The sequence below is a fragment of the Terrapene carolina genome, unplaced genomic scaffold, assembly GCF_002925995.2.
Source record: "Terrapene carolina triunguis isolate 2854851 unplaced genomic scaffold, T_m_triunguis-2.0 Scaffold69, whole genome shotgun sequence".
NCBI classification, from domain to species: Eukaryota; Metazoa; Chordata; order Testudines; family Emydidae; genus Terrapene; species Terrapene triunguis.
The window spans coordinates 9,261,954-9,274,295 of NW_020664420.1; the positions used below are offsets into that span (position 1 = coordinate 9,261,954).

The 12,342-nt window shown below is 43.1% G+C and overlaps 1 protein-coding gene and 5 non-coding genes across 6 annotated transcripts in view; all 6 read right to left on the minus strand.

The window, feature by feature from the left end:
* Positions 1-5,170: 5,170 nt before the first annotated feature.
* RPL17 (ribosomal protein L17) overlaps positions 5,171-12,342 on the minus strand; it is a 7,646-nt gene continuing 474 nt past the window's right edge. The window contains exons 2-7 of the mRNA XM_024204111.2: positions 11,519-11,571; positions 11,391-11,431; positions 9,700-9,834; positions 8,361-8,459; positions 7,198-7,389; positions 5,171-5,259 (exon numbers count right to left, since the gene is read on the minus strand). Coding sequence (XP_024059879.1) covers positions 5,212-5,259; positions 7,198-7,389; positions 8,361-8,459; positions 9,700-9,834; positions 11,391-11,431; positions 11,519-11,558 — 555 coding nt within the window. The 5' untranslated portion in view covers positions 11,559-11,571 and the 3' untranslated portion in view covers positions 5,171-5,211. The remainder of the gene's footprint in view (positions 5,260-7,197; positions 7,390-8,360; positions 8,460-9,699; positions 9,835-11,390; positions 11,432-11,518; positions 11,572-12,342) is intronic.
* LOC112109553 lies at positions 7,003-7,068 on the minus strand. Its single transcript, XR_002908322.1, has one exon. It is a non-coding gene; the product is annotated as a small nucleolar RNA SNORD58 (small nucleolar RNA).
* LOC112109552 lies at positions 7,656-7,721 on the minus strand. Its single transcript, XR_002908321.1, has one exon. It is a non-coding gene; the product is annotated as a small nucleolar RNA SNORD58 (small nucleolar RNA).
* On the minus strand, positions 8,527-8,593 carry LOC112109549. Its single transcript, XR_002908317.1, has one exon. It is a non-coding gene; the product is annotated as a small nucleolar RNA SNORD58 (small nucleolar RNA).
* LOC112109551 lies at positions 10,658-10,724 on the minus strand. The gene has a single exon (XR_002908319.1). It is a non-coding gene; the product is annotated as a small nucleolar RNA SNORD58 (small nucleolar RNA).
* LOC112109550 lies at positions 11,671-11,737 on the minus strand. Its single transcript, XR_002908318.1, has one exon. It is a non-coding gene; the product is annotated as a small nucleolar RNA SNORD58 (small nucleolar RNA).

Here is a 12,342-nt window from a genome sequence, read left to right on the forward strand (position 1 = left end):
GAGGGTGTTTATTTTGCAGCCACAAAGCTGGAATTGTTGAGTGAGAACTTTTATATAGAAAAGCAATAGTCAATGAATGACAGGCAGCCTTTCAGGGGTGACCCATCACAAAGGATTTAAACCAACCAACAAAATCTTGAACTCTTTTCCTGTTTATGACACACAGATGCCTAAAAGGAGTTTATGGAGGGAAATGGTGAGCGCAAAAACTCCAGGGGCCCAGCCACCTCCACCAGCCATAACAAGGCCAGAAGCAACCCTGGGCATAGGGCAAGAAGGGCCGCCCATCTTTCACTGCCTCCACCAAGCACGAGGGACACACGCGGGAGGAGGGGGGATCCAGGGCACGAGAAAAGCAGGCAGGGTAGGAGGGGATCAGTCCAGGGACAAGCAGGTGGGTCTGTGGGTCAATCAGTGATGGGGGGCGTCGGGTGGGTTCTCCCTTCACCGGGGCAAGCCACCAGCTCCCCTCGGGGAACAGCTGCCCCCTACCCGCAAGGGCGGTGTGCGACGCCCGGCAGGAGGCGCGAGGAGGTAGATGGAACAGCCCCCTTATGACCGGGGCGGGGGGGGGGGGGGGGAGACAAGGGACTCCCTGAGCGTAACGGACCCACCTACCGGCTCCCCTTCCAGTAACGACTCCAACCGCAGCCCGGCACCACCCGAGCTCTGACCGACACCGCGCCGGAAGCCGCCTCTTCACTTCCGCCTTCCGGATGGGATTGATGACGTTACCGGCCCAGCGCCAATGGGAAAAGGAGCACCGTTGGTCACGTGCCCAAAACATAAGGGGTGGGAGTTGACGCCAACCGCCATGGCACCAGAGGCAAAGCATTAGAGGCCAAAGCTGAAGAGTCTGGACTCTTCCCCCCCGCCCGGCAAGACACGGCCAGAGCTGCTAGAGGGTAGAGGCCTGATCGAGCTGGAGGGGAGCTGGCCCCCCATTCCCCTGAGCCGTGGGGGAATTGGATCTTCCAGACAGGAGTTACCTACCCCAGAGTGTGCACAGCTAGAGCAGTATCACAGGCACCACCTGCCAGGTTATTTTGCTAACCCCATAAAATGATTTTAGGTGCATCACAAAACCTTTTTTTCCCCCCAGTCCACATGATCACCTTGAGCAGCAAACATTTCTACTTGAAGAGAACATGCGCATTGCTAAGTTAGCTGAAAACCCACAGAGCCAACACTAAGCTCGAAGGCCCCTTTCATCCGTATGTCTTAAAGCAGTGGTGCTCAAACTTTCTTCCCCGCGGACCACTTGAAAATTGCTGAGGGTCTCAGCAGACCACTTAATGATCTTTCCAAATGTTTGTACCGTTAGCTAACTATTGTAAAGCACTTTGGATAAAGGCTCTCTCTCTAAAAAAAAACCTTAAAATAAACATTTTGTTGTTCTACAAATAAAAGCACACAACTGATAACAGTAGTCTTACCGTTCTAATGCAATGGATGTACCCTCTCTCCCCCGGCACGGCAGCCCCTGAGCTGTAGCTGGGAAGGAGGGGGGTCTCTCCCTGGCAGCCACAGCCCTGGAGCTGGGAAAAGTCGCCTTTTTCTCTGGCCGCCGCAGCCCTGCACCTTCCAAATTCCCCCCACCCCCTAGTCTCACCCCAATGCCCCCTCCCACCTACCCCCATTGCCCCCAAGGCCACCACCTCACCTTACCTGTGCATCTTCTCCAGGGTCCAGGCACCTAAATTAGTGGAGCCACGCCTGCATGGCTCCACTAATTAGATGGGAGGCCCTTCAGTGTCTATGTGCAGTCACCCAGGCTCGCACCTTGGAGGGACCTGTCTGTGGACCACTTGAATGGAGTGGTCCGTGGACCAGTTTGACCACCTCTGTCTTAAAGCACTTGGTGGTCAATATCATTAGCACTATTATCAGTAGTGCTGTTCAATGCTTGGGAAATGGGAATAGGATTACCACCCTTTCAAAAGGCAAAAGTGCAGGAGCCCCGCCCCCAACTCTTCCTCTTTCAATGAGGCCTCACTCCCTGCTGCTCCTCTTTCCCAAGACCCTATCCCCCCTGGCCAGGCAGGAAACCTGAGCTGGGCCATGGTAAGAGGAGCATAGGCTGCTGTGGGGAGCCCTATACCCTCCACCTGCCCTAGGTGGGGGATGAGGATGCCCAAGAATAGCCCATGGCGCTGCCTGCTGCCCAGGACATTGACCAGGGGTGCACATGCCTGATACTGCTTATACCATCAGGGCCTGTATTACTGGCACCAAATACTTAAGTGTTCATTTCCATAATTTAAAGCAGGGCTGTGACCTAGGGGCTGCATACAACCCACCAGATTGGTTTATTTGGCCCGCAAACAGTTAATAGATTTATTTTACTATGACATTTTTTCTCAACTGTTCTTTTCCTATGATAAACATATTGCACATAAAAAAGTGGAAGACTAGTTGTTAGGAGTGGCTGTACACTTCTTTAGTTTGACAATAATTTTCATCTGCATGAAGAACTTACAAAGTTAACCTCATCGCACACAACGAAGGGTCCAGATATTTTTGATGTAGTTGAGGTGGTTGCAGATTTTTGAAAAGTTGGTGGCTGTTGTTACTGATGGAGCACCTGCTGTGAGTGAACTAAAGGTCAAGTTTCAACATTTATCAAAGCAGTGGGGTTGTGTAGAAAAATTGCTGAACTCAGATCATGTCATGTCATGAATGGGGTTGTGAAAGTTACAAACTTGATTGGAAGTGGCAACAGATCACTGCATCATCGCAGATTTGTGGTAAATGCTTTTTAAGAGATTCCTTGCACTTCAAAGATTTAATTGCCTTTCTGAAAAACACTGCAAGTTTTGATACCAAGGAGTTACTGGAAAAGCTGGAATATTCCATTTTTCTTTTTAATAGGGCATTTTTTATTGACACAACCCAACCTCTGAATTATTTGAATCTGCAATTACAAGGCATGGACCAGACTCTGTTAGACCTCATTGATCACCTGGATAGTTTCAGAAGAAAAGTTGGACTTTTCAAAAGACTCACCTGTTGCATTTGGATTTTGCCCATTTTACCCACTTTTGCCCAGCGTGGCATGAACGCAAGTCAGTGTAGCTGGAACGCTACTGATGTTGAAATGATGCTTAATATCACCAAATTTTACAGATTTTACAAGTTTTCAGCCTCACCTGATCCTTTTTAATGATCCACTTGCAGCTGTTGTCAATGACCAGCCTTCTGAACTGCAACAGTAACTGCAAACTGCAGGCTGATCTTTTCTTGGTTGCAGCTAATGAAAGTGATATTCAGTTTTGGAAACTGCTTTCGGAGTCCCATTTCCCAAATCTGAAAAACTGGTTGTTGAAATTGTGTTCTATGTTTGGAAGCACTTACATCTGTGAAAGTAACTTCTCTACACTGAATCATTTGAAATCAAAGAAAAGGAATTGACTGACAGATGAAAACACTCTCCCATCTTAACGAGTTAGATGCACTAAAATTGATAGATATAAATTGATATATAGACTGAGGCTCACCCTCAAGTTTCACACAGTAAGATACTGTAACAATAAGCAGCAAAGAAAAAACGTTATTTGCTATTTTCATTTATTAATCCCCTGCTCTTCTGCATATTGAAAAAGATTAGTGAAAAATGTTTCAATTTTTTCTTAATTTAAAGGTGGTGCTGTATTTATATTTAAGAAAACTTTGGTTTTACACTGTGAATAGTTAGCTGTATGCAAACATGCTGTACTGTAAAACATTTGAGTTGCACAATAAACTAAAAAGGGTTTTAGTGGATTTTGTGGCCCCCCTTTACTTCCTTAAAGTTGCCTATCTCTGCTTTAAAATTAGGATTTCACCTTAAACACGGACTTGTAATTTTTATATTTTGTAGAAGAAATAGATCTAATAGCAATCAGTTCAATTTTGTCCACACATTTACTTCAGTACAACTCAGAATATCAGTTTGAGCACAGGGTTTTTAGATCAAATATATTCCTCAAACTTTGCTACACGAGAGATGTAAATACTTTAATTTCCCCCCTCCCCCCCCCTCCCCCCCAAGGTTTTGGAGAGAGTAGAAAGGAAGAGTACTGGGATTAAGAGAAAACAGGTTAGGAATTATAATTCCTAATTTCAGGAAAAACATTTTCTGAATGTTTGCATTGTAGACATTATAAAAATGAACAATGTCATAATACTAACAAATCCCAAACATTCAATTGTTTTTACAATAAAAATGCAAGACTTCAGATGTCAAATGGTGCTATTTAGAGTAACTCTGCAGGTTAACAAGCAAATTAATCTATTCAGAGAATACAAATACACCAGGGACAAGACTGATCAGGGGACTGGAAGCCTTTCAACTATTATCACCTCAAATCCAGCCCTAGTCAATGGTGACCAACATAACTAATGAGAACTGTTTAGCAGCCTAGGTGAAATGAATAGCTGGATTCCATGTTCATGATGGCATAGCTTTCCACACAGAAAACCATCATAATGTACCTATGTGCTCCCCAGATGCCAAGGATCAGATGGGCATCAGTCACCTCCCAAAAGTGGTCTTCCCGCAGACCATGATTGAAAAACTGATGGGACAGCATGGAGAAATCTGCACTAACCGTTTGTAGATAAATAGAAGAGTTAAATCTACTGAAATGTATAGCCATCTTTCTGCAATAAATTCAATATCTGCTAAACTAATTTCCTGCCTCACCTAAGACAACTACAAGTAATTCAATCCAATGTTATCTATCTACTGTTCTCATTTATGAAAGCTAAAATAATATTGCTTCCAAAGTGATGTAGTGGGGGTAGAAATGAAAGACCAGGCATAACTCTGGACATTACACAACTTTCAAAGGTAAGTAAGTTCATTAAAAAGCAGTCAGAACACTTGTGTAAAAAGTTTACACTACCAGTTGATTTTACTGAAACTTTTGTGATGTGTCTTATCGTGAAGGCCATAGCCGATAATCCAAACAGAATTTTCAAACTCCAATCTGGAGATAATTTACAAATAACTGCTTAGGAAGGAATAGGGAAAGAAGCACACTTTTCAAAGACTTGACGACTCTCAAATAGTAACATGCAAATATTTAAATAGGGCAAAAAAAACCAGTTAAATATTGCAAATAAGTTATGATCAACAAAGCAAAACTCTGAAAAAGTTAATCACTCAAGAAAAGAAGCACACACGATATCAGTTTTCTTTTTTATTTATGTACATCTGTTATGTCAGATTTACTCCCGAGCCATAAGTTTTTGCTTCTTCAGCTTCTTTTGAGAGATCTGAAAAATAAAAAGGAAAGAATGAAAATCTGCATCTATCAAGGAGATTATACCACCACTCTATATGTGACCTATCCATCCTCATCGAAAACCTGTGAAACACTTTCAAAAGACAAGCGTGGGAGCTTAAATCCATAACTTTGCTAGACACTAAAAATCATGGTCTTAATAAATACACTGAATTTATGGCTTATTACAAATCTCCCCCCCACCCCTTTTTTGTCCTATAAATACAGGGGTATTTTAACAGGCCACTTCACCTTGAGTCATCCCTTAGAATATGTGCTAAATACACCTCTACCCCCATATAATGCTGTCCTCGGGAGCCAAAAAAATCATACCGCGTTATAGGTGAAACCGCGTTATATCGAACTTGCTTTGATCCGCCCAAGTGCGCAGCCCCGCCCCCCTGGAGCGCTGGTTTACCACGTTATATCCGAATTCGTGTTATATCGGGGTAGAGGTGTACTTAAGCGGTTCTCAAACTGTGAATCCAGACCCCAAAGTGAGTCATAACCCCATTTTAATGGGGTAGCCAGAGTTCGCATTAGACTTCCTGGGGCCGAGGGCTTCAGGGCTCAGGTTACAGGTCCCAGCCTAGGGCTGAAGCTCTTGGGCTTCGGCCCCTCCCCCCAACCTGGGGTGGCAGGGCTCAGGCAGGCTCAGGCTTCGGTCCCCCCTTCTGGAGTTGTGTAGTATTTTTTGTTGTCAGAAGGAGGTCGCAGTGCAGTGAAGTTTGAGAATCCCTGTCCTAAACTGTTCGATCTTCTATTTAGCTGTGACACTCAGTACCTTTCCCACACCTGAAGAAGAGCTCCGAGCATGAAAGCTTGTCTCTCTCAACAGAAGTTAGTCCAATAAAAGGTATTATTACCTCACCGACCTTGTCTAATATCCTGGGATCAACACAGCTACAACACGGCCTACAATTAGGCCATTGTCATTCTCAGTTTCACATAAGAGTTTGGAAACCTTAGAAATGGGACTGCCCTAAGTGCGTACTATTTCACCAGCTGCTCTCTTAGTGTGGCTATTTTAATAGCCCATTTTAATATAACTGAACAACTCTTTTTACCTTGACGTTATCATGTGAATTTTTCTTCAGGAACAATTACCGTATATACTCGTTCATAAGCCGAATATTTTTGGTAAAAAAGTGACGCCTCAAAGAGCAGGGGTCGGCTTATAAACAGGTCTACACCAAAATTTGATCATTTAAAACTCTATGGAATCATTGAATTGAATATCTAATACATTGTCATTTTGTTTACCTGGAGCGTCTGCAGGCATGGAGCCCCTCAGCTCCCTGTGGCCTCGGTTCGCTGTTCCCACCCAATGGGAGCTGCGGGAATGGCGCCACTTCCCGCAGCTCCCATTGGCTGGGAACGGCAAACTGCGGCCACTGGGAGCTGAGGGGCTCCGTGCCTGTGAACGCTCCAGGTAAACAAAACGTCCCAACCTGCCAGCGGCTTACCCTGACGGGCCGTGAGCCAAAGTTTTCCAACCCCTGAAATATAGGGTCGGCTTATGAAAGGGTGATACAGTTTTTACCTATCCATTGGGGGGGGGGGGGGGGGGTGTCAGTTTATAAACGAATGGGCTAATGAACAAGTATATACGGTATAAGTATTTTTAAATCAGGGACTGGAAGCATACAAATGAAAGCCATCCCTTTCAGTGAAATTATTTATAGAGAATCCTTTCATATTATGAATGCTATATTTAAATTGTAACACTATTAAGGTTGCTCAAAATGCATTTTTTTCCATGGTTATTTCCAAAGGTGTCCTAAGATAATCATAATAGCAACAATTTTATCTGAAAAATGCAAGTTAAAAAATTCAGATGTGTTTAAAACACACTGACAAATGAACAAGTCTATAATACACAAGATCAGAGCAAAACCACTCAATAATACCACTACTAAAGTTTTCTTACCTTTTTCTTCTGAGCAACTTCCTCTTCTGGCTTTGGAACAATCTGCTCCTTCTCAGTGAGGATCATCTCAATATGACAGGGGGAGCTCATGTAGGGGTTGATACGACCATGAGCTCTGTAGGTACGCCTGCGCATTTTGGGGGCCTTGTTGACCTGGATGTGCTCAATTACCAGAGAATCCACATCAAGACCCTGAAAAAATGCAACAGTAACTTACAAGATTTATTCTAGGTTTATTTTCCTCTATGAACAAAACGTTTTTGTTTGTACCAAAAAATGGCAGAACATGAAAACTGAAAAGTTATTACATGGGAACATGTGCTAGTTAATCATGGAAAAAAATCTCACAAAAGTACATAGCATTTTTACGCATTTATAAAGTTGAAGACTCAACTAATAGCTCAGGAAGACTAAAAAATTCAGACAGCCTTTTACAAGAAATATTCAAAATCATTATGATGGCTCAGAAATGAAGTTTGTTTCATTGTTATTCGAAAGGTGTCCTAAGATAGTCATCACTGCCACCACAGGTCACTACAATTTAGTTACGACATTATAAACAAAACGCAAGTTTTCCATGTGTAAAAAAAAACAAAACAAAAAAACACGGACCTAAGTGTGGATCTTAAAAGACTCATTTTTGACACATGTATTCATTCTTTATGTAGTCAAGTTGATAATTTAGTGTATGAACTAGGTATAATTTATAAGACTTCCCGCCATGTTTTGTGCTCCAAATATGTGCATAAATTTAAATATTTTAAGAGATATGGTGCCAAACCAAAACCCCAGATCCAGACCTCAGTACACAACTCAAAGCTCTCCAGGCTCCTCTGACCTTTCAGATTTTTTAACCACCGTTTAGGAGTATTTGGATCCAAGGTTTTGAGCGGCTTTAAATCAGTGGTACCCAAAATCAATAATGGAATGTGTCCACGTCTCCCCCCACCCCTCCCCAAGCCAGGGGCAGAGCTGCAGCCAGGAACAGGGGCAGGCGGCCAAGTTGCAGCTGAGCCACACTCCCCCCTCCCCCCCACCAAGGGGCTGGTCCAGGTCCCACTGCGCCCCCCACCCCCGGCCGCTCTACATTCCTCCAAACCCCACACCCTAGTTTGGGGACCACTGCATTAAAATGTACATGTCCATTTGCATTTTTAACATACCTTGAGTTCAGCATTACTCTCAGCATTTTTGAGCATGTGCAGTAGGAACTCTGCACTCTTTTTAGGCCAACGCCCCTGTGTCCAGCCCCACTGCTTGGCCTGGAACGTTTAAGAGTTTAGTTTTAATTTTACTCAAAACAAAAACAATCACCTTTCTTTTACAAAGGTTGCTCAGAATACACATTTCTTTTCATGGTTAATCCAAAGGTGTCCTAAGAAAGTCATCATAGCAACCATAAATGCACGTGACTCTACAAGGAATTCTAACCCAAAAATATAGGATGAAATCCCTTTTTGCTTTTTTAGCTAACGCACCAAAATGACCGTACCTTCTTTCCAAATGCAATTAGCCCCACACAAGCTTTCCATTCCCCTTTACCAGTGTTCAGGATCAACCAAAATACATCTGTCTTCTCATTTTATATACGTGCCCAAGTTGGCTTTGTGGGCTTATTTTTTGTTTTGTTTTTAAAAGATATGAGTGCTATAATGTCAGCCTCCCCAATGCATGTCTGAACACATCAGTTCTGACTTACAGTATCGCTAATGACTGCTGCCCTGGACCTTCTAAGTAAAGGCTGCCAACTATGTGAAGTTACACGGAGGTTTACATTCATTAGAATGGACTGGGCTCACACTTATTTTTTGCTTATGATCTAAATCAGGGGTGGGCAAACTATGGCCCGAGGGCTGCATCTGGCCCTCCAGACATTTTAATCCGGCCCTCGAGCTCTTGCCGGGATGCGGGGTCAGTGGCTTGCCCCACTCTGCGCGGCTCCCAGAAGCAGCGGCATGTCCCCCTCTGGCTCCCACACATAGGGGGCAGCCAGTGGGCTCTGCACACTGTCCCCGCCCCAAGTGCTTCCCCCGCAGCTCCCATTGGCCGGGAACCACATAGGACCCAGACAGAGGGAGATGCTGCTGCTTCTGGAAGCTGCTTGAGGTAAGCGCCGCCCAGAGCCTGCACCCTGACTCCCTCCCGCACCCCAACCCCCTGCCCCTGCCCCAGCCCTGTTCCCTCTCTCGCCCTCCAAACCCCTCGGTCCCAGACCAGAGCATCCTCCTGCACCCTGAACTCATTTCTGGCCCCAGCCCAGAGCCCGGAACCCTCATCCCCTCCCATACCCCAACCCCTAATTTTGTGAGCATTCATGGCCTGCCATACAATTTCCATACCCAGATGTGGCCCTCGAGCCAAACAGTTTGCCCACCCCTGATCTAAATACACCATTTTTTGCTTGTCATCAGTGGTGGGATACACACAATGCAATCTGGCCCTCTTCTACCATGAGAATCAATTATTCAAAGAGTCTTTCCAAATTTCAATCTCAACTCTTACCTGAGCGCATCTGCCAACTCCACCATTGTAACGACGGAAGGGAACACACTGCTTTTTTAGGGTCACATCCTTTAAGTATTTAGTGGCTTTCCGGATATGCATGCCCTTGATAGCTTGAGCTGTCTCACGAGTGTTCTAGCAACAAAACAAAGTATTGTACATTCATGGATAGGTTTCTCTAAGTTCTTTTTTACTGGCAATTTAAGTATTCTATCTAGGCACTACTTAAGCCCCCCTCATTATAACTGTTTATTTAAAAATAGAAATAATATTTCTCTTGCTTCTCAGCAGAGAAGGGGAAATAGCTGATTAGTTCTAGTTTTATGTTTTGTTGCTTAATTTGTGACTGCAGAGCTTAATAAATGCAAAGAAAGATTTTTTATTTAGTTCTGAATGCGATGAGGTTAGCAGACTTTATCTGTCTAGTAGTGAATTCCATAATCATGAACTGACTTATGAATATTGTGCTTCCTGCATCCCTAAGCCCCATCCACTTGCCACTTCAACTGACAGTTTTGTAGTTCTTGTATATAACCTAGCTGCTCCTTGAGGTCACTGGGGGGACCAGATCTTTCAAGTAGCAGTGACCAAACCCTTGACTATACTTCCTATTAATTACACCACTACTGATAGTCGAACAGTGTTTGCCAAAATCAAGTGCATAAAATATTACAAATATTCAGCTACTTCAGACACGAAATATTGACATAACTCACTCTTGTATTATGGTGGGGATTGGGCTAATTTAATACTATTTCATCCACTACTTCAGAGCCAAATAGCCAGTAAAGGCTATTCTCAGAACTGTACCAAAAACAATTATAAAATCAAGGAAACAAAAAAAGGGGGTCATATTAATTTCAAAGCCATAAAAGAAAACTGGAAGGAGGGAGATGAATTAATAGTTATCAAATGAAGGAAGATGCATGATAGACGAAATTTAACCCCTGGAAAAGTAGCTGCTCAGACTTCCATTTTCTTTTCATGATTAATCCAAAGGTGTCCTAAGAAAGTCATCATTGCAGCCACACAACACTGTTTCTCCAACAATAAAGGATGCACCCTTTCAATATGTAGACAGATATTACACTGCAATTATTCAAATATTTTTCTTTGATGGTCAGTATGACACAGTAAGATTGGCATAATGGTCTTTACGAACAGTAAAAAATAATTTAATGAAATTTAACAGAACTCCTCAGATGTCTCTATCCTTAAGCATACGAACAACAAAGCATTAAACCAACATGTTTGAACACTTTTCCATTGGCTGGGGAAAAAAAAAAAGGAGAAAAGGAATAGGACTAGATGAACCAGTGGTCTGATCAGATATATATCAATTCCTATGTTCCCCTTATAAGCAGCTACTTTTCCCACTGTGTTGTATAATCTGCTAGGCAGCAAACTCCTTGAGACACAGACTGTCTTGTTTCTATATTTATGAACACAACCACTACAAATAGATTTAATAGATTCCAAGGCCAAAAGGGACCATTGTGATCACCTAGTCTTACACAGTAGAACTACCCATGTGCTGACACTACTTTATACTACTGTACTTGTATAAGTAGTAACTTTAACGAATTCAAGAAATACAAAGGAAGAAGGTATTTTCTTCTAAAATTAATGTTTTTTCTATTCCTTACATTCTAAAAAAAAAAAAAAAAAATCCAAACATACACTCCACATACCTTGAAGTGGACTCGAAGGTTAGAACCCCTTGACTTGCATGCTATGGAAACAAAAAATAACATTTTGAAATTACAGAACCTGATTGATTCCTGAAAAGTGCAACCAATACTTGAAAAAAATCACTTACATTTGGTGGGGTTCTCTGGATCAAGTGAGTAGCGGACCATTTTCAGAGCTTAACTGGAAAACAGTAATGAAGAGTTAGATTTCAAAGTTCTATCACATGTATGTCCAATATGCTGTTATTTCTTAGTCTGGCTGAGATAGCAGAGAGAAGCAGCTGCTCAGAAATCCATTTTATTTTCATGATTAATCCAAAGGTGTCCTAAGAACGTCATCACTGCAGCCACAACCTTCTCATGAAAGCTGTTTTTAAGCACAGTTCCTGTACCGTTTGGCAGAGGGTAAACACACTATACATATGACCTAAACCGCTCACATTGTGTGCGGCCTGTTGCAACACAACAGTAAAACATCCTTAATCTATCAGGACTTCTGGAAGATCACACATACGGGGGACTCATGAATACATATATATACACACACACACACATATAGAATCATTCTTTGGATTTCCATACTGAAAACTCATTATATAAACCATATACACATACATGCACCCACAGAAAGAACTTGTAATTATAAATCTTGTTACCTAAAACATCTTAGTCCCAAACAGTTTCAGACAGAAATCTAGCCATTGCCTTAACATTTTGGCACCAGTGCTCAGATACTACAGCAATGAGCGCGGGCAGAAGAACGAGCATGCAAATAGCCCAGGCCGCGAGTGGGCTCCTTTCAGCACGTAACAGCCTCACTTCCCCGATCAATTCATCGGTAGCTAGCGCTCTTACCCACACTCTAGTGGGAGAGGCAGCAATTAGCGAACCACGTACAGAGCGCGCCTCCCGCTGCAGTGAGCCAGCCCAGTCCCCCAATCTCCCCTCCCGC